Source organism: Lolium perenne, chromosome 7, assembly GCF_019359855.2.
Source record: "Lolium perenne isolate Kyuss_39 chromosome 7, Kyuss_2.0, whole genome shotgun sequence".
Taxonomy (NCBI): Eukaryota; Viridiplantae; Streptophyta; class Magnoliopsida; order Poales; family Poaceae; genus Lolium; species Lolium perenne.
In genome coordinates this window covers 96,901,473-96,926,095 of record NC_067250.2, presented here as the reverse complement: position 1 = coordinate 96,926,095, position 24,623 = coordinate 96,901,473, and the positions used below count along the sequence as shown (strand labels likewise).

The window sequence follows — 24,623 nt, the reverse complement described above, 5'->3', positions numbered from 1 at the left end:
GTCGTCGGAGGTTGTCTCGGTCCAAATGTCGTCCCACCGAGGGTCGTTGTCGGCGCTGTCGTAAGCGCGCGCCGCGCCAGCTCCGGGTGTTGTACGTGCCGAGGGTGAGCCGGAAGCCACCGCACGCATCTCGGCGTAGAACCTACCGTTCGGCCGCGCTCGGACGCCACGGAAACCGGACGAGCCGCGACGCGCGGCGGCATCCCGGCGACGAATGAACGGAGGCGACGGCGACGTGTGGTTCGCGCGCACGCGGCGCTTTATAGCACAGCGACGCGGCAAGTTTGGCGACGGTGGCGCGGGGAAGCGGCGGGCGTGGCACGTGGAAGCGGCGGCGACAGTGGCGCGGGGAAGCGGCGGGCGTGGCACGTGGAAGCGGCGGCGAGGTGGCGCGGGAAGCGGCGGGCGTGGCACGTGGAAGCGGGATCTACGTGCCGCACGGCGGTGGCGGCGGGGCGAGGCACGTGGAAGCGGCGGCGACACGTGGCACGGGGAAGGGAAACGTGTGGCGGTGGCGGTGGTGGGCAGTACACGGCGGTGGCCCGTACATGGCGGTGACGGTGGTGGCCGTGCGGTGGCGGTGGCGGTGGTGGGCGTACACGGCGGTGCCGACGGTGGCCGGTGACAGCGGTGGCGGTGGTGGCGGCAAAGTGGCAGGCGATGGCCACTACACGGCGGTGACGGTGGTGGCCGGGCGGTGGCGGTGGCGGTGGTGGGCGGTACACGGCGGTGCCGACGGTGGCCAAGACACGGCGGTGGCGGTGGTGGGCAGGCGGTGGCGGTGGCGACAGTGGCCACTACACGGCGGTGACGGTGGTGGCCAGGCGGTGGCGGTGCGCTGGCTTTTTTTAATTTGAAATAAGGCGGTTTTTAAATTTTTTAAAAAATTTGGCCTTTGGACCCGTTTTGTATTACAAACCGGGACTAAAGGCCTTTTTTGCGCGCGCAGCGAAAACGCAAAGAAAATGGTTTTAGTCCCGGTTTGTATTACAAACCGGGTCCAAAGGTTTTGGACCCGGTTTGTAAAACGCACCGGGTCCAAAGGGGGGGTATAAAACTGACACTTCGTCTCCGCGCGGAGATCAATCGCGCGGAGACGACGGAAACGACGCCGCCAGGCTGCTGCCGCCATCGCCGCCCACCGCGCCGCCGCCCGCGCTGTTGCCGCCGCTGCCGGCGCGCCGTCCGCCGTCCCGTCCGCACACCGCCGCCGCCCACCGCCACGCTTGCTTTAGCCATGTATTTGTCCGCGCGCTGTCGCCCGCGCGCTGCCCGCCGCCGTCCGCTTCGCTGGCTCGCCGCGTTCGCCCGACCGCCGCCGGCTGCTGTCCGTGCCGCCGCCACAAGGCTTTCCTCTCTCATGTGGCGCTAAGGTGAGCCGGCCACCATTTTTTTTTTAAGTTTTAAGATTTTTAGATTTTTGTTTTTATATATGTTAGATTAATTAGTTTAGTGTTAGATAGAAAATTAGTGTTAGATTAATTAGATTTTTGTTTAGTGTTAGATTTTTAGATTTTTGTTTTTATATATGTTAGATTTTTAGATTTTTAGTGTTTAGTGTTAGATTTTTTAGATTTTTGTTTTTATATATGTTAGATTAATTAGTTTAGTGTTAGATAGAAAATTAGTGTTAGATTAATTAGATTTTTGTTTAGTGTTAGATTTTTAGATTTTTGTTTTTATATATGTTAGATTTTTAGATTTTTAGTGTTTAATTAGTGTTAGATTTTTAGATTTTTGTTTTTATATATGTTAGATTAATTAGTTAGTGTTAGATAGAAAATTAGTTAGTTTGTTAGTGTTAGTGTTAGTGTTAGTTTGTTAGTGTTAGTGTTAATAGTGTTAGAAAATTAGTTAGTTTGTTAGTGTTAGTGTTAGTGAAAAAGTTAGTGTTAGTGTTAGTGAAAAAGTTAGTGTTAGAGTTAGTGTTAGTGAAAAATTAGTTATATAGTTAGTGTTAGTGTTAGTTAGTGAGTATGTAGTGCCACCGCGCCCGGCCCAAAATAAAGTATGTAGTGCCGGCGCCCCAAACGGTAGTGCCGGCGCCGACTAAGTAGTGAATTTATTTTTTAATTTATGTTAACGTTGGTACATATATATATGATTTGTTTCCGTAGCTACGATGCCGCGACAATGTACAGCCGGCGGGCCGTGGTCCGACTCTCACCGAGGAGATGGAGCAGATGGGGAGGTCCGGGACCGGGCTCCGCCGGGTGGCACCGGGAGGTCTTAGCTTCCGGGTCGCGGACCTTGGTGCGGAATCCGGGTCCCGTTGTCGACCCGGATATTCTTTGGTGGAGGTCTTATGGGCCACGGTCGTTTCAGAGGAGCCGGCCCCGCCGGAGGAGGTAGCTCAGCGCATTGAAGCGGAGGACCAGCACGTTCGCCGTTACATGTACGCGTTAGACAACATGTATAGGACCGGATGGAGCGTTATGCGGGGATCTCATGTTAGCTATGCTCCCGTTGTTGTTCCGTGGCTTTGGGGGCACACCCGCGCGGCTCAGACCCGGTCGGCGCCCTCTAGGACCCGGTCTGCGCGGTTGAGTGGTTGTAGTAGTGATTGATATGTATTAGGGTTAAATAAACATGAACCCGATCTATGTATGCATGTAATCATAGATTCTGCTTTCAGCACTATATTATCGATCCTTAGTTAAGAACTACACATATGTAACTCCATTTTCAGTTTTCTCGCATTATCCTTAATTTGATCATATGATGGTTCCTATGTATAGCTTGCAGGTCGTTGTAGAAAGCATGGAGAGAGATGAAATTCAAGAAAATTTCATGGAGGAACTCATAGCAAACGGTACTCCTGGATGATCGCGACGACGACGTTATTCCAGATGATGGCGGTGACGATGTCACCGCAACTTATTTGAATGCCTCCGGTGAGGGAGCGGAGGATATTGAGGAAGAAGATCCTAGTGGCGCCGGTGAGGAACAAGATCATCATAATGGCTCCCGAACCGTAGTTATCACCGAGGTATATAAATTAATTAAGCCGCTGTTGATCGACTAGATGCATTAACTAATGAAATTGTACCGACTATGAACTATTTCTTTTAGCCCTCCGGATCGAGCACTTCTTCTCGTAAAGTCGAGGAAGCGAGGCCCGGCCAAAAAGTTGGATGACGGTGTTAGGCACGACATCACCCACATCGAGAATGATGGTAAACCGATTGCTCCAGAGAAAGGTGCAACGGCATTTATAGCTCAATGCGGAGTGCTTGTTAGGGACCACGTCCCGATCACCGTTCGAGAATGGCACAAGCCGAAGGGACTAGTGCTGTCTGCAGAGGAAGAAGCTCAAGGTCTTTATATCGATGATGTAGCCAAAAACAGCATTATGAACAAGCTCATGGCACATTTCAACATAGTACCCGAAGAGGGGGTGACGCTGAGAAGGCCAAGATGGAGCAGGCCCTCCGCGAGTTTGGCAAGAAGAAGATGGCCGAACTATTCAAGAGCCACAAGAAAAGATTGCGCCGCCTTATCAAGTTAAAGAAGACTCGGACGGTGAGAAGGTAAAAAGTCAACTGGGACGAATTCGTGAAGTACAAAGCACGGAGTCGAAGAATTTTTGAGAAGGTCGGAAATAAATAAGGCAAAAGCTGCGTTGAAGATAGATCACCAAATTCTGGGTCCAGGTGGAAACAGGTCTAACCGTCCTAAGTGGGAGGCAGCTGATGCGGAACTGACCAGGAAAGGGATCAGATTAGGGACACACGGTTGGATCGAACGGTGCAAGGAGTGTTTCTACGGGATTGGGGGAACGTTGGATCCGAAACAGGGAAGTGCATCTATAAGAAAGCTCATCCGAAGGTTCCCATTGATGCCCTGGAAAAGGCACATAGGGACGTGGAGGCGGGGTTGTTCCAGCCCGAAAGAGAGAACGATGAGCTGACACGCGCCCTTGGGAACAAAGAACACGGCGGACGAACACGAGGCACGGCAGGCTCCGTTCCGTGGAAGTATGGCTTTCCCGCGGAAAGGAAGAGATTTCCCGATAAAAGCCATGAGAGGAGGAAGGCAAGGGAAACAGACCGCTGGCTAACTTAGAGGAGGGTATGAGCACCATGCAAGCCCAATTAACCATGGTAACCCAAGTACTTACATCTCAGATGGCTCGGGGCAGGCTGTAGATCCCGCTTGCTCAATGCCATCGCCCGCCGCAATCTCAACCACACCGGAAAAGCAGCGTGGCTTCCTCTCGCGAGTGGATAATGATGATGCGATGACCAGGTGGTCGAGCCTCCTCGCTACCCCCGTGGATGATCTCACCGAGAGCCGTCCTTGTGAGCTGCATGTTAAAGTTTTCAACCTATCCTTCAAGGCGGCGGTCGGCATCCTCTTACCTACAAGGTCTTACCATTGCCGTCCGGTCCAAGACGACTTTGCTGTTGTGATGGTGGATGAAGTGTTGAGAGAGTATGAGGGGTTGCTGCTTGAGCACCCCTGCAGTGAAGATGGGGAAATCAAAGAACTGGGAGAAGCCCGTAGAACCACCGTGCAATGGCGGAAGGAGAACATTGTGTTTCCAGTGAGAAGCCAACAAGCAAGCCACCTCCGCCTCCTCCGCCACCTCGGTCTCCTCCGCGTGATGATTCTCCTCTCGCGCGATGATGATTCCCCTATCCATGACCAGTCTCCTCCGCGTGAAAATACTCCGCCGCCTCCTCCTCCTCGTCAGAGACTCCGCCGCTTCCACCTAAGCAAAAGAGGAAGCGGTCCGCGGCACCTCCTACAGCTCAGAAGAGATCATCAACTCCAATGAGGGAACAGACTCGCAGTTGTTGCCACATGAGCAGATCGAAGAGCAAAAGGCGTTTCTTGCAACTCGCGCCGAAGAAGATGTTTATTCCACCGCAGACGGTGAAGCACTTTGCCGAGACGAGAATGAAGAGACCTGAGCCGAGAGCTGATTATGACCGCTCTCCTGCACAGTCCTCTAGAGCGATGAAAGAAGCAAAAAAAGCCGCCCACCTTGGACAAAGAGACATTCGTGCCGCACCCCACTTCATCGTGGAGCCATATCATGATCCAGAGACGGCATCGATGATCGAACGGGCGGCTAGAGCTCGGGGAGCATCGTTGAGTACGAAGATTACTATCCGACGGCTCAAATGGTAAACAAGTATAGATACGGATCTGATCTCGTCAAACTCGGCGAGCTCGCGCGTCTAGGGACTCGGATGCGAAGGTTGCATGACTGGTACCGAAAGCTTTGTCGAAGATGTGAAAGCTACATCACGGTGTATCTTAGAGATGAGCATTACTTCCGGGGAAGACGAGATAAACCTTGAGTTAGAAGAACTGTTTCAGCTTATTCAATCAAGACGCCTCGACAAAGCTGTCATCGGTTACTGCTCGTAAGTGATTTATTTGTGTAATTAAGTTTGTAGCTCATTCATTTGCACTAACAATTATCCTCATTATATTCTTTGTGTACGCTATACATTTAATTATGCAGAATGAAGAAGCTGGAATACAAAAGAGGCAAGCTCCTACCGCTGGGGTTCATAGACCCAAACACGGTTCATGAAGTTACGGTTCGACGGTACCCCAAGGACACGAGAGGACAACATCGTAATGTTTTTAGAGAAGCAAGCAGACAAAGAGGATATATTCTTTCCCTACAACTTTAAGTGAGTGTTATATATAACATACATTATGCTTGTGCACCTTCCACTTTATTCTCGTAATCATTAAGCTATGCTTGTGCAGTTTCCACTTTATTCTCCTAATCATTGATCTTCACCTTGGAGTCGTAAACGTTATGGACTCGAAACGTAAAGAATATGCGGAATGGGCGGACATGGCTGCCATCCTCCGTAGGTAGTTTCAATCAATTTCGTATTGGCATCTTCATCTGCTCTAATTCGAAGATATCATCAACTAATCAATTACTCATTTACTCATTATTTTTTATCGGGCAGGGCTTGGAAACTGTTCATCAATACATTTCCATGTGAAAGTAAACAGGAGATTACATTTAGAGATTACCCTGTAAGTAGTACTATATATATAGCTATGTCCGTGAAACTTTATATATGATATTTACTTTCAATACGATGCTTGATTATTAGTTTGATCGAACTATTTTTTCGTAAAGTGTATGAGGCAGGAAAAAGGGAATAACTTATGTGGATACTACGTCTGCACCTTCATGCGTGACATGTCCTGTCCCAAGGGTGGGGATGCCCAAATACACCACACTCGTGTACGATAACAAATTTTCACAATTAATCTTAATTAGTACCATCTATTGTATTGAGTTCCATTCATATATTGATCTCCTTTTTTAAATATAGATGACACGCCTGCGGGACACTCTCATAACAGCGGATCAAATAAAAGCAATTCAAGAGGAAATCGCGGGATTCTTTATTACCGAGGTCCTTACCCCAGGTGGAGAGCACTATCGGAAGATCGTGACGTCGGACGATATTCGTTCAGGAAAAGTTGTATTGTAAATATGCATGCATTACGTGTACTGTGTTGACTATGTCGTGTACTGTTGACGATGTCTATATATATTCATGACGATTTTTTGTGGTTTCTTGAATGATATATATATGCATTGCTGAAACTCTGCCGCGGCAAGGGAAACAGATCGCTTTCTGCCGCGGCAGAAACGCCTGGTACAAATGCATCTGTGCCGCGGCAGAGAAATAGCAATTCTCTGCCGCGGCAGAGAAACATAGGCCCGGTTCGTACCACGAACCGGGACCAAAGCCCTTCCACCGCGAGCTCCCTGGCCGCACCACGTGTCGAGGCCTTTAGGCCCGGTTTATGTTTGAACCGGGACTAAAGGGTACCCCCTTTAGTCCCGCCTTGTTGGTCCCGGTTCGGGAACCGGGTCTAAAGGCCCAAATGGACCGGGCCTATTGCCCCGTTTTCCACTAGTGATACCTGGCATGGCCAGAAATTTAATGTCTCTCAGTACCCTTGATGTTGATGGGTACAAACACTCCGGTTTTCGCGGAGTTCTGAAGGTATCAAAAGGTTCTCTTTTTCACATGATTGGTGATATGAATTCGCCGAAATTGTATATTCTTAGAGGTAACACTTTGTCTAGTATTGTTGTTGTTGTTGTTATTCCTGGTGAACCTAGTAAAATTAATATGTGGCATACACGTCTTGGACATATGAGTGAACATCGCATGGCAGAATTGCATAGGAGAGACCTGCTAGATGGCTGCAATTTGCGTAAATTTGAGTTCTGTGAGCACTACATTTTTGGTAAGCATAAAAGAGTTAAATTCAATGCTTCCATTCATACTACTAATGGGATTTAGATTATGTGCATGCTGATGTGTGGGGACGTTCCCGCAAGACTTCTCTTGGTATTGCAAATTACATGTTTACCATCATTGATGAGTACTCCAGAAAAGTGTGGCTTTTCTTTTTGAAATATAAATTTGATGTGTTTGATGCTTTTAGAAAGTGGAAAGTTATGGCAGAAAAGCAAAGAGAAAAGAAAGTTAAATCGTTTCATACTGACAATGGCATGGACTTTTGTTCTATAGTTTTTAGTGATTACTGCAACGACAAAGGCATTTTCAGGCACCGCACCATCTCATACACTCCTCAACAGAATAGTGTGGCTCAGTGAATGAACAAAACCATCACTCCATGTTGTCCAATGTTGGTATGCATAGGCATTTGTGGGTTGAAGCAACCTCCATCGCTTGTTACTTGATAAACAGGTCACACTGCATTCCGCTTGATAAGAAAACTCATGTTGATGTATGGTCTAGTTCACCTGTTGATTATTCACAGTTGAGAGTTTTCGGTTGCATTGCTTATGAACATGTTGATAATCGAAAACTAGAACCTAGGGCTGTTAAGTCTGTGTTTCTTCGTTATAGTTCAGGAGCTAAGGCATATAAGTTATGGAATCCTGAAATTAAGAACGTTTTGCATAGCATGAATGTTCTCTTTAATGAGGCTGTCATGTTTTATAAGAGTTCTTCCACAGATGTTTCTGATGCTATTGATTTATCTGATGTTTCCGATGATGAGCAATAGAGGATTACTGTGCAGGTGGAGCACGTGGAGAAGAAAGAAATGATGTTGTTGAAAATGATAACACTGTTATTCAGCACTCGTCACCTATTTTGCAGCAAACAAATAATTCCATTGTTGTTGATAGACCTAGGCGTAACAAAGTTCCACGTCCTTGTTTAATTGAAGAGTGTATCTTGTCCATTATGCTTTGAGTTGTGCTAAATGGGTGGAACATGAACATGTTACATATGCTGAGGTTGTTTCATCCGTTGACCGCGAGAAGTGAATTTTTACTATGCAATAGGAGATGCAACCGCTTGACAAGAATGGCACATGGAATTTTCTGCACTTGCCTAAACAAAAGAAGGTTGTCCGCTGTAAGTGGATATTTAAAAGAACGGAAAGTTTGTCTCCTAATGAGCCTCCAAGGTTTAAGGCAAGGTTACTAGTGAAAGGCTTCAGCAAATTCCAGGTATTGATTATAATGATATATTCTCTCCAGTTGTGAAGCATAGTTCCATTCGTGCATTCTTTGGTATTGTGGCTATGCATGACCTTGAGCTTAAGTAATTAGATGCGAGGACTATTTTTCTGCATGGAGAACTAGTGGAGGAGATATACATGGACCAACCTGAAGGTTTTGTTGTGCCTAGTAAGGAGGATTTCATTTGCAAATTAAAGAGGTCCCTTTATGGTCTGAAACGGTCCCCAAGACAGTGATACAAAAGGTTTGATTCATTTATGCTTGCACATGATTTTAAGAGATCTCATTATGATAGCTGCGTTTACATCAAGTTGTTAATGGATCACCTATATACTTGATGTTATATGTTGATTGTTGCCAAGATCAAGAAAGAGATCATTACTTTGAAAGCACGATTAAGTAGTGAATTTGAGATGAAGGATCTTGGTGCTGCTAAGAAAATATTAGGTATGAAAATTACAAGGGAAGTTATTAGGTATGAAAATTACATTAAGAAAGTCCTTCAACGTTTAAATTTGCATGATGAAAAGTCTGTTAGTACACCTATTGCTCATCACTTCTAATTGTCAGCATCGCAATGTCCTAGTATTGATGGAGATATTGAGTACATGTCACGAGTTTCATATTCTAGAGTTGTTGGTTCCTTGATGTATGACATGCTTTGTTCTCGCCCTGATTGATCATATATTATGAGTTTGGTCGGTACATACATGGCTAATCCTGGTAAAGAATATTGTAAAGTTGTTCAGTGGATTTTCAGGTACCTTCGTGGCACATCCAAAGCTTACTTGAAGTTTGGCAAGACCGGTGAGGGGCTCACAGGCTATGTGGATTCAGATTTTTCTACCAACTTGGATAAGAGAAGGCCCATCATAGGTTATGTCTTTATTGTTGGTGGATGTGCTGTGAGTTGCAAGGAAACGTTACAAGCTATTGTTGCCCAGTCTACAACCAAAGCGGAATATATGGCTATTGATGAAGCTTGCAAAGAGTCTGTTTAGTTGAAAGGTTTGTATGCTGAGTTTTATGGAGATGATACTTGCATTAACTTGTTATGTGATAGTCAAAGTGTCATATACCTTACAAAAGATCAAATGTTCCATGAGAGGACAAATCACATTGATGTCAAGTACCATTGTATGTCCGTGACATTATTGCTCAAGGTAAACTGAAGGTATGCAAGATAAGTACGAAGGGTTTTGGTGCCCAAGGGGCAATAATAAAGGAATATTTATTATCACCAATCCATGTTCATGATAATATTTATATACCATACTTATTGTATTATCTGGAAACATAATACATTTGTGGAATATGAACACAATGTGTCCCTCGTATGCCTCTTTACTAGTTCGTGAAATAAGTGTCAGTTATTGGTTTCCATAGCCATGGACATAACGTCATGTATTAGCAAGGTCATATTATTAAGGAGAATAACATGATGGACTTGACCTAATCAAATCGTAGCAATTGATCGTGTTACATAGTTCTAATTGCGAAGCTTCCCCGTTGTCATTTATACTATTCCTTTGACCATGAGATTATACAACTCCCAGATATTGGAAGAATGCATAGCTTATTGCAAGCGTCACTTCGTAATTAGGTGATTATAAAGCTATCTCCTATGTATTCCATAAGATACTTGTTGGGTTGTATGTTATCAAGAGTGGGATTTTTCCATCCCCAAGTAACGGAAAGATATTCTCTGGGCTCTCTCGGTAATACGCACTCATTCGCCGGCAAGACCGTGACTAGGTCACATGAGGGTGCGCTATTACGACGAGAAAATAGTACTTACCAGTAACAAGATAAGAACAAGGTATGAAGGTACCAACGATCAAATCTTGGGTAACTAAGATATCAAAGGACATGAGAATTATATATGAATGACATAAGTGGTTCACTCGATAAGATCATCGTTGAATATGTGAGGGTTAATATGTATGTCCAGATCCGCATACTCGCAAACCCATAGGGTCACACACTTAAGGTTTGACGCCGCTAGAGATAGAGAGATATCAAGTGCAGTGTTTTAGGTGTCCCGAATGGATTGGGGGATATCACGGATGGATTCGGAAGGGCGACAAACCTATAGGAATATATACGGGAAGTATCAGAAGGGTTCCAGAAAGTTCCGGATTTTTCGGTTGTACCGAAAGTTCCAGAAGGGGGAAGCCGGCCACCTAGCCTAGGGCCGGATGGGCCCCACCCGCACGCAAAGTGGGCCGACCGGCCGGCCCCCATGGCCGAGTGGGAGAGGGAAAGTCCCCCTCCACTCGGTTTGGAAGTGGGAGGGATGAGCTTTCCTTTTCCTATTCTGATTCACTTGGGGACTTTCTTATTTGGTTCCAATATGAGTTTGACAAGATTTGACTGAGAGTCCAATTAGGATTCAGAGATCCTACGACCTCTCGGGTCCGAGCCTTTATATACGGGAGCCCCGAGGCTGGCCACAACATCCAAGTCCACAAGTCGCCACGCGTGTCCGAGCTCCCCACGCCTAGCGCCGCCGCCAGCCACATGCCACCGCCGCCCACCACCCGTCGCCGCCCACCTCGCTATCGTCACCCATCCCCTTTAGGATCCTCCTCCGTCCCCCGCTGTTTAACTCCGTTGGTCCTCGGACCTCCGCCGGTAATCGTCGGAATCTCGCCTAAACACCAATCCGGCGAACTCCGAAAAGATAGTCTGGGCGAAGCCCTGCCGAATTTGTACCAAGTTCGTTGTACCACCATCTTGACCCTAGAGCGATCTCTCTACCTCGACTCCAACTTGCTGGAACAAGAAGGAGCCGACGTCGTCAAGCCGAACGTGTGCATCACCTTGGAGTCGCCGCACAAGCGACGGAGTTGATCGAGTTGGATCGCCAAGACAGAACGAAACATGATCGTCTACGTCGACACCACTTGTTAAGCTTCCGCACCCGATTTGCAATGGTACGCAAATCAGGTTATCGCTTTACATGATACCACATCGTTACATACATCTCCTATATTAGATCTTGGTGGTTTCTTTGTTGTTGCATAGGAATTTTTTTCTATGCTACGAATCCCTACAAAGTACTCATGATAATCCTGCAGATATGATGACAAAGCCGGTTCTGTTTCCAAGTTTGAGCTTTGCTCGAGCTTGGTTGGTATAACTATTTAGTCCAAGTGGTTATTAGCGCCAGCAAGTGTTTTCTTTGTTGTTCAGGAGATTACTGAAGTTCATGCTACAAGAAGGAATTTGTGTCAAGGTGGAGTTCGTTATGTTGTGATCCAAATTCGTTGAAGGGAGGCTAACTTCTGACGAGTGGAGCGAGACCCATCGCCGAAGGCTTGGGCCGAAGAGGAAAATGCTAATTCTACCCACATATTACCCTTTATATCTGATTGGTCTATCGAGTGAAAAATATATTTGCCGAAAATGCTAATTCTACCAAATTTTGTAAATAGTCTCCCGCTAATTCATCCAAGCAGAGCATAACCAATCTTACTTAAATTGCGGTATTGTTTTCTAACAAGGAGGTTGAAACTACGGCATCTACATCAAACTGATGAGTATATGAGGAAATCATAGGGGTATATATAGTTTATTTATTATTTGCTCATCCTAATTTGTTAACACTGACTAACACATATAGAGCCAGGATCCGCAAAAAAATATGTTTCCTAAAGCAAGTTTCCATATTAAAGGAGAAATCTTCCCCGGGCAGATCTAGAAGAGTGGTGCTATAGAGAATGTTATGTTGTGATCCAAATTTATTAAAGGGAGGCTAACCTCATACGAGCGGAGCGAAGCCGTCACCGGAGGCTTTGTACGGATCGATGCCACCGCCTATATACCTATATATACTCCTTGTAAGCTGACTACTAGGGTTTGTCAGATTATAAGATAACCTACGGTGTTTTTAAACACTTCCCGATATAGGGAAGTATTTGTGTTGGAGGGGTTTGTAAAAGATCAGGTAGAGAGGATCTACTCGGATGATCTGAGCCCTCGTGATACGTTTCATTATATAGAAGGCAACATGGAGATTACATTGAGGTGAGGGAGAGGAACCCGGACTCTATGTTCCGTGTTTAAACATAATACAATTCTATCTCTAACACCCTCCCTTAATCACAACTTTCTTAAGTTGAGATTAAATCTAAACTCCTCAAAGTTCCTTACAGGTAGCGGCTTTGTAAAACCATCAGCAACTTGATCCTTGGAAGGAATTAAACGAATCTCCAATTGCTTCTTCAAAACTCGTTCTCTGACGAAATGAATATCTATCTCAATGTGTTTGGCTCTGGCATGGAAGACTGGATTTGCTGACAAATATGTTGCTCCTAAGTTATCACACCACAAACATGGTGGTTGCTTCAACTTGACGCCAAGCTCTTGAAGTAATGACTGTACCCAAATGACTTCAGCTATAGCATTTGCTACTGACTTATACTCTGCTTCAGTGCTTGACCTGGAGACAGTGGCTTGTTTCTTGGCACTCCGGGAAATAAGATTTGGTCCAAAGAACACAACAAAACCACCAGTTGATCGACGATCATCTACACAACCAGCCCAGCCAGCATCAGAAAAAGCACTCAGTAGTGTTGAATGTGACCTGAGAAATGTCAAGCCAAAACTCATGGTATGCTTCACATATCGTAAAATTCGCTTTGCAGCCGTCCAATGAACAGTAGTAGGAGCATGCAAATACTGACACACTTTGTTGACTGCATAACAAATGTCGGGTCTTGTGAGAGTAAGATACTGCAATGCACCTGCCATACTTCTGTATTTTGTACTGTCTTCGGGACCTAGCATATCTCCCTCCCTTGCAGTGATCTTCTCAGAAGACGAGAGAGGGGTAGGCGAGCCAGAACAATGAGTCATGCCAACACGGGCCAGAATATCCTGATCATACTTGGCTTGATTAAGAACAATGCCATCATGTAATTTGTGCACTTCAAGACCCAAGAAATAATGAAGGTCACCAAGTTCTTTGAGAGCAAATGCTTTACCAAGAACCTTAAGCAAGGCATCAGTGGCAGCTGGTGACGAACTGGCCACTATAATATCATCAACATATATAAGCATGAACATGGTAACCTTGTTGTGGCGATATATGAACAAGGAGGTGTCTGACTTTGAGGCAACCAACCCATATTTGACCAACTGAGAGCTCAAGCGAGAGTACCATGCACGAGGAGCCTGTTTCAACCCATAAAGTGCCTTGTCTAATTTACACACATAATTTTTGTACCTTGGATCTTCATAGCCAGGTGGCTATCGCATATAAACTTCCTCTTCCAGAACACCATGAAGAAACGCATTCTTGACATCTAACTGTCGCAAACTCCATCCTCTGGAAACCGAGATAGCCAAGACAAGGCGTACTGTTGCTATCTTCACCACTGGACTGAATGTATCTTCATAATCAATACCATAACGCTGTTTGAAGCCTTTAGCCACAAGACGTGCTTTGTAGCGATCAACAGAACCATCGGCTTTGCACTTGACTTTATATATCCAACGGCAATCAACAATATTTTTACCTCGATGTGCAGGAACAAGATGCCAAGTTTTATTTTTTGCTAGAGCACCAATCTCCTCATCCATGGCAGCTTTCCAGTGTGTATCTTGCAGGGCTAGTTGCAAACTTGCTGGTTCATCAGATACTGCAGAAAGACCCCAACGTACAGTACCATCGGTGTATGTTTTTGGTTTGCGAATACCACGGGAGGCATGCGTAACAGGAGGCGAAGGAGGCACAGGCTGGGGCTCAGATTGACCGGACACAGCAGATCCGGACAAACTCGGCGCACTGGATCCTGTAGGCGCAGGTGTGTTCGCAACAGAGGGCGCTGTGTGGCCGGGAGAGGGCGCAGACGATCCGGTCGCGCCAGGGGACCGGGCAGGCGTATGCGCTGCCGCAGCAGGCGGCGTCAGATCGCCAGGTGAGTGCGCAGACCGCGCACGGTTGGTGGCCACGCGATCCGAGGCGGATCGAGCTGATCCCGAGGAGGATCCCAGCGATTCTGAGGTGGATGTTGGCAGCGAATCCACCTCGTGTCCAGTGCTGCTGTCTTCTTCCTCCATTATTTCATGTGAGCCGTTTAGGCTGATTTGAACACCATTTTGTGCAAGATTTTGTCCAGCGAGTTGCTCATGAGCTGGAGAAGCCTGGGGAACAACAAAAGGAGTACTCACAGCAGGGTCAGTAGCATGAATATTATCAGCATGATGATCACTATTCTGGTCGTCCCCTGACACAAAAGTATGAAGAGACGGATCAAGTAACAGAATTTCTTTGCGAAGTAAAGCACCAGCATTAGGATGCAGATTTTTCAAGGGAAAAACATCTTCATCAAAGACAACATCTCGAGAAATATAGACACGGCCAGTGGATACTTCAAGACACTTAACCCCTCTGTGGCGAGGACTATAACCCAGAAAGACGCATTGAGTGGAACGAAAAGCAAGTTTGCGTTTATTGTATGGGCGAAGGTTGGGCCAACATGCACAACCAAAAACACGAAGAGAAGTGTATGATGGTTTGGTTCCTAAGAGACGATGCACAGGAGTATCATTATTAATGACTTTGCTAGGAAGCATGTTGATGAGATAAGTGGCAGTTAGGAAGGCCTCATCCCAAAATTTTAAGGGTATGTGAGCATGAGCAAGAAGAGCTAGACCAACTTCTACAATGTGTCGATGTTTTCTTTCGGCAGCCCCATTTTGTTGATGGGCATGGGGACAGGAAACATGATGAGATATACCCTGTGACTGGAAAAGTGAGTTTAATTTCTCATAGTCACCTCCCCAATCTGACTGAACAGTAAGGATCTTAGCATCAAGTTGACGCTCAACAAGTTTTTGGAAGTTAATAAAGGCAGAATAAGCATCAGACTTTCTTTTGAGCAAATAGATCCAAGTAAACTTGCTGTAATCATCAATAAAGCTTACATAGTAATCATGACGACCTACAGAAGTAGGAGCAGGACCCCATACATCAGAATAGATTAACTGAAGAGGGGCAGTAGAAACACTAGTGGATACAGGGTATGGAAGCTGATGACTTTTAGCTCGCTGACATGAATCACACACTGACTCTAAGCTAGAATCTCTTAAGGAGAGAAGTTTATTTTTGCTAATGATTTGTCTAACAATGATGGAAGACGGATGACCTAGATGACTATGCCACCTTGCTTGAGAGGGCTTGGCGGCAACACATGCATGCTTGGGAGACTGTGATGAAGACACCAATGAAGATATGAGTGGATAAAGCCCCCCAACGCATCTCCCTCTATGAATTACTCTCCTCGTGACCTGGTCCTTGATCAAAAAGAATAACGGATGAAACTCAATGAAAACACGATTGTCATATGTGAATTTGTGTATAGAGAGAAGATTTTTAGATGCATGTGGAACATGGAGAACATCACTAAGATGAAAATTGTGTGCAGGGATACGAACAGTAGAATGACCAACATGTGAAATAATCATACCATGACCTCCTGCTGTGTTGACCCTGTCGTTGCCGCGGTACTTGTCACGGACAGTCATGTTGTTCAGCTCCCCGGTGATGTGATGAGTAGCACCGCTGTCCTGGTACCAATTGGTGTCAACACCGTATGAGGCAACATGGGCCTCCTTGTCATCAGAGTCGTCGTCATCCTCTTGGAAGCGCCACCAACAATCTCTAGCCGGGTGGCCCTCCTTGCCGCAGATCCGGGAGGTTACGTCAGCCCAGGGCGTCGTGCGACGCCGGCCACGTCCACGGCCACGACCCCCACTAGCAGGGGCGCGCCCTCCTCCACGTCCTTGGCGAGGCGGGCGATCCTCACGTCGATCCTCACGGTGGGTGTCGCACCGATCAGTGTAGTCGCCGCGATCACCGCGGTGACCGCGGTCACCGCGTGCACGGTCATACAAGCGTCCACGGCCTTGGCGCTGGGCGCTGTTTGCAGATGTTTCGAAGTCCATCGCGGGGCAGCCTCCCAGGATCTCCTGGCGATGATCGTACGCATGAAGCTGGGCGTAGAGAGAGGCTAGGGTGGGAGGCGTCGGCACAGCACCGAGAGCGGCGACGAGGGCGTTGTAGGGCGAGCCAAGGCCAGCAAGGATGCAGGAGACATGCTCCCGCACCAGAATCATCTCGCCGGCCGCAGCAAGTTCGTCAACGATACTTTGCATCTTCGTGAGATAGGCAGAGGTGGACATCTGCAGCTTCTTCGTATTTGCCAGTTGGATTCTCAGGTTCGTGACCTTGGTCTGGCATTGCGAGGCGAACATCTCCTCAACTGCTTGCCAGACGCCGGCAGCAGTCTCGATGCGTTGGACATGAGGAAGGACCTCAGGTCCGATTGACTTAAGGAGATAGCCCAAAACGATCTGATCGCGGGAGATCCACGAGTCGTAGGCTGGGTTTGGCGCAGTAGTCGGGGTTTGATCTTTTTCTTTGTCAGCAGGTTGCACCTCAATCTTCTCCGGCGGGGCCACGTCGGTGCCATCAAGAAGTCCAAACAAGCGCGCGCCACGGATCGGAGGGAGAACTTGGGCACGCCACCCTGTGTAGTTTGCCCGATTCAATTTGTCGGACGGAGGCTGGCCAAGGTTGATCGGCATCGCAGAAGAGGATGCCATGGCCATATTGGAAGGTGGCGGCGGCGGTGGGGAAGGAGATTTCGGCGATCAGTTTCGTCGGCGGAAGAGCCGGCCTGATACCATGTAAAAGATCAGGTAGAGAGGATCTACTCGGATGATTCGAGCCCTCGTGATACGTTTCGTTATATAGAAGGCAACAGGGAGATTACATTGAGGTGAGGGAGAGGAACCCGGACTCTATGTTCCGTGTTTAAACATAATACAATTCTATCTCTAACAGGGTTTTCCACATTAAAATCTTGTGTCTCCGATGCGATTTTTTTTCCGTTCTTCATTATTTGCTTGTCGTTTTTATAATAGGGAAGATCCCATGAAGCTTGATGGTTGATTTACACTTTCTTGTTTTAATTGTTGAGACCCTGGTGTCGAGGGTTTGATGGAGTTATTGTGTTGGGATAGTTTTGTCGGTCCGAATTTGTTGATGTGGGATAGTTTTGCTATCCAGGTTTAGTTGTGATTGATCTGACGTTGTAACTCTTTTAGCCCAGTTTTCTACTAATTGATCAGGCAATTCTTTTCTTCTTAATTATTAGATGAGACAATTATTTTACCTCCGGTTCAAATAAAACTGAGTTGCAAAATGATAATTATTTCCAGCTTTATCATATAGAGAAATAGAGAGAGTAGCTCTGTGCTTTGCGGCTCATGTATCATGTATGTTGACCTGGCCTACTTTGTTTGGCTTAGGGCATCTCCAGCGGCGCGACGTAAACGGACGCTCAGCGACCGTTCTCGTCCGCCGTGACCGGAAATGCGTCTGGCACCACCTTCAGCGGGGCGACGCAAAGTGACCGGGCCGTCCACGGAGACGCAAACCTGTCCCAAATAAGCGCCTCGGATGCGTCTCTGCGGACGTCCGGAAACATCCGCTCGCGTCTGGAGGACGTTTCGTCGGGCCCGCCTCGCAGCAACCCTGCGTCGATGCGTCTTCTCAAACGCGCCAGCGGTGCGTCGCTTCGGCACTCTGCGCCACGTTAATGGCGATGCCTCGGCTGCCGAGCGGCAGCCCACCTCCGCCAACCATGTTAATGGCGACGCCACGTGTCCCGCGGCCACCGCATGCTGCCGGCCTATATAAAGGGGGCGCGCGTTCTTCTTCCTCATCCACTCCTCCAAAGAAACCCTAGCCGCCACAAAGCTCGACCGTAGCGCCGCCTAGGTGTTCCTGTGACGCAGCCAAGCCCGCGAGGAAGTCCATGGCCGGTCCTGGTGGCCGGCGAGGCGGTCGAGGCCGCGGCCATGGGCGCCCCCGTGGTCGGGGCAGGGGCCACCATGGTGGAGCAGCTACGGCCCCACGCTCGCCGTCGCCTGCGCCCTCCTCGTCCTCGCAGGAGGAGCGCTGCTTTGAGTTCCTCCTCCACATCGACGATGACCCACTCGCCATCAAGCGGCTACCGGACAAGTTCGCCGAGTTCGTCGACGGCGTCGAGCCAGCGCAGTTGCAGCTACGGGAGGCCAGCTGCAACTTCTGTCGCTGGACCGTGGAGGTCATGTTCGACGGGCAGGGCAAGATGTACCTGCACACGGGGTGGGACAAGTTCGCCCGTGACCTCGCGCTCGAGCCCGGCTGCCAGCTCACCTTCCTCTACGAGGGGGACGGCGAGATGATCGTCAAGGTGTTCGACGACACAGCCTGCCGCAGGCACTACTACACCGACGAATCCGGCTCGGACACCGATAGTTAGAACTTAGAGTATTCTTTCTTTGCAGCGAATCTGGCTACGGGCCAGACGAAGCCAGTAGTCGAGGTTTCTGGATGTTCGCCTCATCAGTAGAACCAACAAGGGCACCATCTCCTCCCGCTGGATTTTCCAGTTTGGGTGATTGGGTGTGCCCTCGAATGTTCTTTCTTGGCAGTGAACATACGGAAATCAACACAACTGGCTTCTTTAAAAAAAAATTATATTTGTGTTGACCATGGTTCAAACTATGTGTTAGTTTGTGTAAACCATGTTCCAAACTATGTGTTAGTTTGTGTAAAATCATATTTCAAAATGTAATATTTGAAACTATGTTTAAATGGAGAAGAGGGAAAAAAATGAAAAAAAATGTGTCGCCCCGCTGGAGCGGACCTCAGACGCAAACGGACGCGCGGATAAAAACGTCATTTTAGCGTCCGCAGCACGACGCAAACGGACGGTCGCGGACATTAAAATGCGGCGCGCCCGCTGGAGATGCCCTCATGCAAGGGAATACTTATCTTCTTTGTCTGCAGTTATAGACATGCATGATGTAATCCTCCCTTTGTCCGTATTTCTCTTTTGGAATTTGGATAAGGATGGCCAGGAAACTATACAATGTTTCTAGACCAGTGTGTAATATATCCCAGAAATTATATTTTCGGAATGAATATCCAAACTATTTTTGTATCAATAATGTCATGGATGTGTATATCAACCGATGCAGAGAGGCTGGGTTTTTTTTCTTTTTGGAATAAAATGTCACCACTAAGACTTATGTCGCAAATTGTAATACAAATATAATTTTATGTATGCATGTCATCATTGGACTAAATATGAACCTATACATTTTCAGCCAAAAATTATATTCACGTCGATCCGAAGATCCAGGAGAGAGGGTCTAAAATTGCATCTTCCGTAAATGTATCAAAACTATTTTGATAACACCAAATTGGAAATAGTTGCTCTCATTTTCCCCTTTCTCCTTCTCTCTCCACCGTCCGTTGAGAGTCTCCTTGCTGCTCCCGGCACCTCTTCCCTCTCTCCTCGCCGGCGCTGCTGGTTGTGGTAGGGAGTGGAGATGGTGGCCAGTCCTCCTGTACATACTAGTAGTTTTAAGTTGGTGTTGTATGCTACGGCGGTATGGTGTTATGCCGTTTAGGAGTGTTGTCCCGCTGGTGCGCAGCGCGGGATGGAGGCTGGGCTTCTCTGCCGGCGAGCTCCCGAGGTGGGAGCGGTGGCTGGTGGGCGGATCTGGCGAAGCTCCTCAGAATAAGCGCAGCGGAGCCAAAGTTCGAGCAGATCTGGAGGTGTGGTGTTCCTCTCCTTGGCGTCATGGTGGCGGGGAGAAGAGGGACGTCCATGTCATTTTGGTGAAGGCTGGTTCTACGGCTTCGAGGGAAACTCGAGCTCATGGCCTCCCATGGGCTCTGTATGCTGCTGGCCATTGCGGAGTAAATCAACGAAGGCTATGTTTGCCAACGTTATCCATGGCCGCTCCGCGCTCGGCTGCCAGGATAGCTCGAGCTTGTTCTTCCTCCAGTCGGAGGATCTTGGTCCTCGGAGCGAGGATCCCATCCAGCGTCACATGTGTTATAGTCCCCAGATGTGTCGTTGGGCCTTGTGCTCTGAGGTCGTCATCAATCGGTGGTGAAGAAGAAGGATGGGATTGCTTTTCTGTATGTCTAATTAGGATCCTTCTTGCCATCTGTCGGGACCGAGTTGTAATTTTCTCTTTCCTATTGGTCCTCTTTGTAGTCATATACTCACCGCTTGGACAATGGCAGTCTCCAGGCCCTTCCCGGCCTTTCCCTGTTCAAAAAAAAATTTGGAAATAGTTTTCTTCAAAATTTACGGCAGCACACCCTAAACTATTTTTGTATAATTTTGCAGGATGATTTTTCTAGCAGCTCTAGCCCTACGGCTATGGTGTGCCATATTAAGTTCCTTTCCATGGAAATATGGGGTGACCTGTTACCGTCATATGCCAATAAGATGCCATTCGACATTCTTCATGGTAAAATCATTATTGTTTAAAAAATATTAGAATGAAACCATGAAACTGCACATAAAAATATTTTTTGTCGACATCATGCAGATCTTATCACCTGGGTCAACAAATTCGTTTCCAAAGATTGCAAATTTACAGCAAGGTCCTTGTCAGCTAGATCTACATGTGTATCAATGCACAAAAAGGAGAATCTAAGGCGAATATGCTGAACGGAACCTGGCAACGCGCGAGGATGATATCGCGCCCGTTGCTTTGTTCAAGATTAGCGATGTATTAGCAGGTAATCGTGTATTCCGCATTTCCCCACTCAGTTCGATAACTGGTATTTGATGTATTAAATCAGTAGCAGGCCGCAATAACTCTGGCCGGAGGGAGACGCGTTAACCCGCGCCAACGGTCACCTGTACCAGGACGAGCGTCCCTCTCCTTCATAGCCACCCACCCTCTCCCTCACCACCTCTCACAACAGGAAGCAGCTCAGCACAACACCCCGGCGCCGTCACTACTGCATCTGTTGTTCTCTGAGCGAAACCAGTGAAAGCAGTCTCCAGCGCCGTCACTCTTTCACCGCTGGTAGCCCGGTGGTCAGGGATCTGCCCTCTGCGCTTCCTACGGAAGCATATCCAACAGAGAAAATAGTAAGAAAAATACTTCCCGTGCTGACAGATCATTTGCTTACTAACTACTGTACAACTCATAAAACCAGCCAGCCAAGGGGGATAAAAGGTTTACCTACGGATCCACCCAGTCTCATCTGCAGATTTTGCAACGCCGTTTGGAAGCCTCTCTTTTGGATACCATTCGGCTTCTGGTACTTCAGATGCGTAGCGTTGTTCAGTTGGAGGACTACCATGAGACGAATCGCCCTCGTTCTCCTCCTGTACTGTCTCGAGCCTCCCAGTGTCTACCCCGAAAACAACCGAATCAGGGTATGATTGGCTGGGATCTTGGATCGTTGGATCTAAACTGCTGGAGAAGAACGAAAGGTAGTTGAGAATTTGCATCTTGTTTACAGAATCAGCTATTGGATTTCAGATAATGATCCAAGTTGGGCGCTGGGTGCTCACCTCAAAACAGTTGAAGGGGCGGCCATGCCTTTGCCTGTTCTGATTTAAGCTCAAGGAAGAGGATTTGCCCTCGGAGCTGAAGGTAGAGGAAGATCTACAGTACATTGATGGTGTCTCGTGGAGATCTTATGGCCAGGGGAGAGGATACCATGTTGGCGACCGACGATGGCAATTAAGTGACCTCGTACAGCTTACGCCAAGCTACCATGCACGGAGCTAGTAAATGTGGTTAAATGCGATGTCGGTATAGCTACGCGGTGTCCTGGTATACAGCAGGGTATGGCAGCTTCGGATATGAATATCTAACGCGTATTGGTCTGTGCCTATATTATCTACGAATCTCGCGGCGGAAGCAAAGGGCGACGATATCATCCTCCCGCGTTGCCAGGTCCCAATCGGCCGGGTCGGAATCTAAGGCCCATAAATTTATATCCCAGATGAACAACGCCATCTTGTTCCAACTTCTGACATGCGATTATCAGCTCTCATGTTCTGGACTTCTGGTTGGACAGCTTTCCTCTGTCCTCTCCATACTTGCTGAGTAATAAGCTAGCACCTGCATGTTTAAGGTGTAGGGATATGAGCATAAAGCAAGATGAGCATGTAATAATATATTCGTTTCTGTTCTAGAAACAAAAACTAGTTCTTTTCACTTCTATAAATACATGCAACAAATCAAGAGAAGCAATTTCAGCCTAGCATGAGCAGCAAGAGCCACTCGGTCTAGCCAAGGTGACTGCCCATGAAACCCCACACCTCCAAGGCTAATTAGGCCTCTGTGGGAGGAAGAAGACATAGGCAAGTCATCCTTGGCTACCAGAGGTAAGGCACTTGCAGCCATGTAAGGCTTTGCTCTCTGCTCTTCTTCTCCTCCTTGCTGATATCATTTTTGTGGATGTATGGCTGGCTATTTATAGGCTGGTGCATGGCCATATCGTTCACATCAGACTAGAACCTTTCGGCATTATCTTCTTTTGCATAGAACATATTCTGGTTCCAGATAATGTCAACCCGTATGGATATGGACAGCTAGCTCATTCTCGAAAAAATAAATATGGACTGCTAACTTTCTATCTCATCCCTAATGGCACAACAGACATTTTGTTTCTTCAGAAAAACTAAGGCTTGCCCATTGTATTATGAGACCACACACAATGACACAAAGAGTAACAATGCATATGATTGATCAGACGTTCAGCACAACAGAGCAAATATAACACGGGCATCAATGGAGACATCTCGCTCTGCAACGTAACTATAAGAGCAAACTATGAAATGGAACAAGATTTTGGATAGATATAAGTGGAAGATTTGGTTATTCGACTTTACCTTGTTGGAATTCAGCAGCCTAACCGAGTTCAAATTTAAGACACAGTGTGGGCCGAAAAAAGTATGCGGAGCATCCTTATATGTGTCTCCCACTATTAGGTCTGACCGTCTGAGTTCTATCTAATGGGCCCTTCGAAAGATGAGCTTCTGTGATAGGGTGTCGCGGCCAGGCCCATACATGCTTCATCTGCAGACGGATATTGTCTAGAAGTCATTTTTTGCGGGCTATTTTGGAGGAAATCATTAACTCTATGATAATGAAGAACCTGTGCACGTATAGTGCTATTCTGGAGGAAATCAAAGCTACGTTCTAGTAGCTTCGAGGTAGTTAAGTTTAATACGAAAGTAGGAATTCAAATAGTGATGCTCATCTAGTGGCTAGAAATGCAATTGCACAACCTTTTGGTCGCCGTCTGTGGCTGACCAATCCTCCAGATTTTGTATCTGATGTTGCTAATTATGAATAAAAGTCTCTACTTTACCTTTAAAAAAACATGCCAGAGAAACCCAAAAGAAACTGTCTACATGAAAACTATACAAACAAAAGAAACTAAGTATCCAAATGACCAAAAACTCGACAAAAGGGAGCCTGTTAATATAAAGAAGATATCAAATACACATGGTATCTGCAACAATATAATGGCAAGATCTAGTCGAGACATCAAAGATGCACACAATAAATAAAGGAAAAGTGGATGAAAGAAAAAAGGGGGCATGATCCTGCAAAACGAGTAGCAAAAAGAAACAAACACCACCATATATTGGTAATATTTATATTCAAACTTTGAAAAAGGACCTCCAACCGCGATGCATTTAGGAACAGAACAGGGCACAAGCATTGTCATCGCCTTATCTGGCCATGAAAGATCGAACAATGTATTTCCACCCCGGGAGGGGGTCTGATCTTCATAAAAATCCTTTAACAGGGGAATGTCTATGAGTCCACCATTGTCAAGTACAACCAATGAAGGTTAGACCCTGGATTTCACCCCGGAGATCGCAACTCGGTACTCGAAGAACACCACCAAAAAAGAAGTCACCATGTGTTGCCACCTCCACTTGCCAAGAACACTTGTGCAATGTAGGGATCCCCAGGCTCACATTCGTCATGCAACTAGTTTTAACATGGACATCGTCGCACAAACGAAATTGCATTCGTCTTCTCCCCATCCATATTTCATACATACTCAGAGAGAGGCGGACACACGCAAAGGTTCTAAACCGTGGCCGTGCAAGGCGAATTGGCGGGCTATCATCGTCGTTTTCCCACTTCCACCAACATTGAGAGTTCTCAAGCTCGATATGAGCATTGAGATGGTTCTTTCAGCTCTGGGGCCTTGTCGATACATTCGAACACACGAAGCTGACATTCACCGCCTCCACCAGCACATTAGTAGTCGCGA

At 47.0% G+C, this 24,623-nt stretch overlaps 1 protein-coding gene and 1 long non-coding RNA gene across 2 annotated transcripts; one reads left to right on the top strand and one right to left on the bottom strand.

The window, feature by feature from the left end:
- The first annotated feature begins 19,747 nt into the window (after positions 1–19,747).
- On the top strand, positions 19,748–22,439 carry LOC139833170 (uncharacterized). The gene is made up of 3 exons (XR_011748397.1): positions 19,748–20,830; positions 20,912–21,020; positions 22,308–22,439. It is a non-coding gene; the product is annotated as an uncharacterized lncRNA (long non-coding RNA).
- On the bottom strand, positions 21,023–22,113 carry LOC127316567 (uncharacterized). Its single transcript, XM_051347000.1, has 3 exons — positions 21,892–22,113; positions 21,557–21,790; positions 21,023–21,433 (listed from the first exon to the last, which is right to left on the bottom strand). The coding sequence occupies exons 1-3, from the start codon at positions 21,915–21,917 to the stop codon at positions 21,253–21,255; spliced, it is 441 nt and encodes a 146-aa protein (XP_051202960.1). The 5' UTR covers positions 21,918–22,113; the 3' UTR covers positions 21,023–21,252.
- Positions 22,440–24,623: the final 2,184 nt, after the last annotated feature.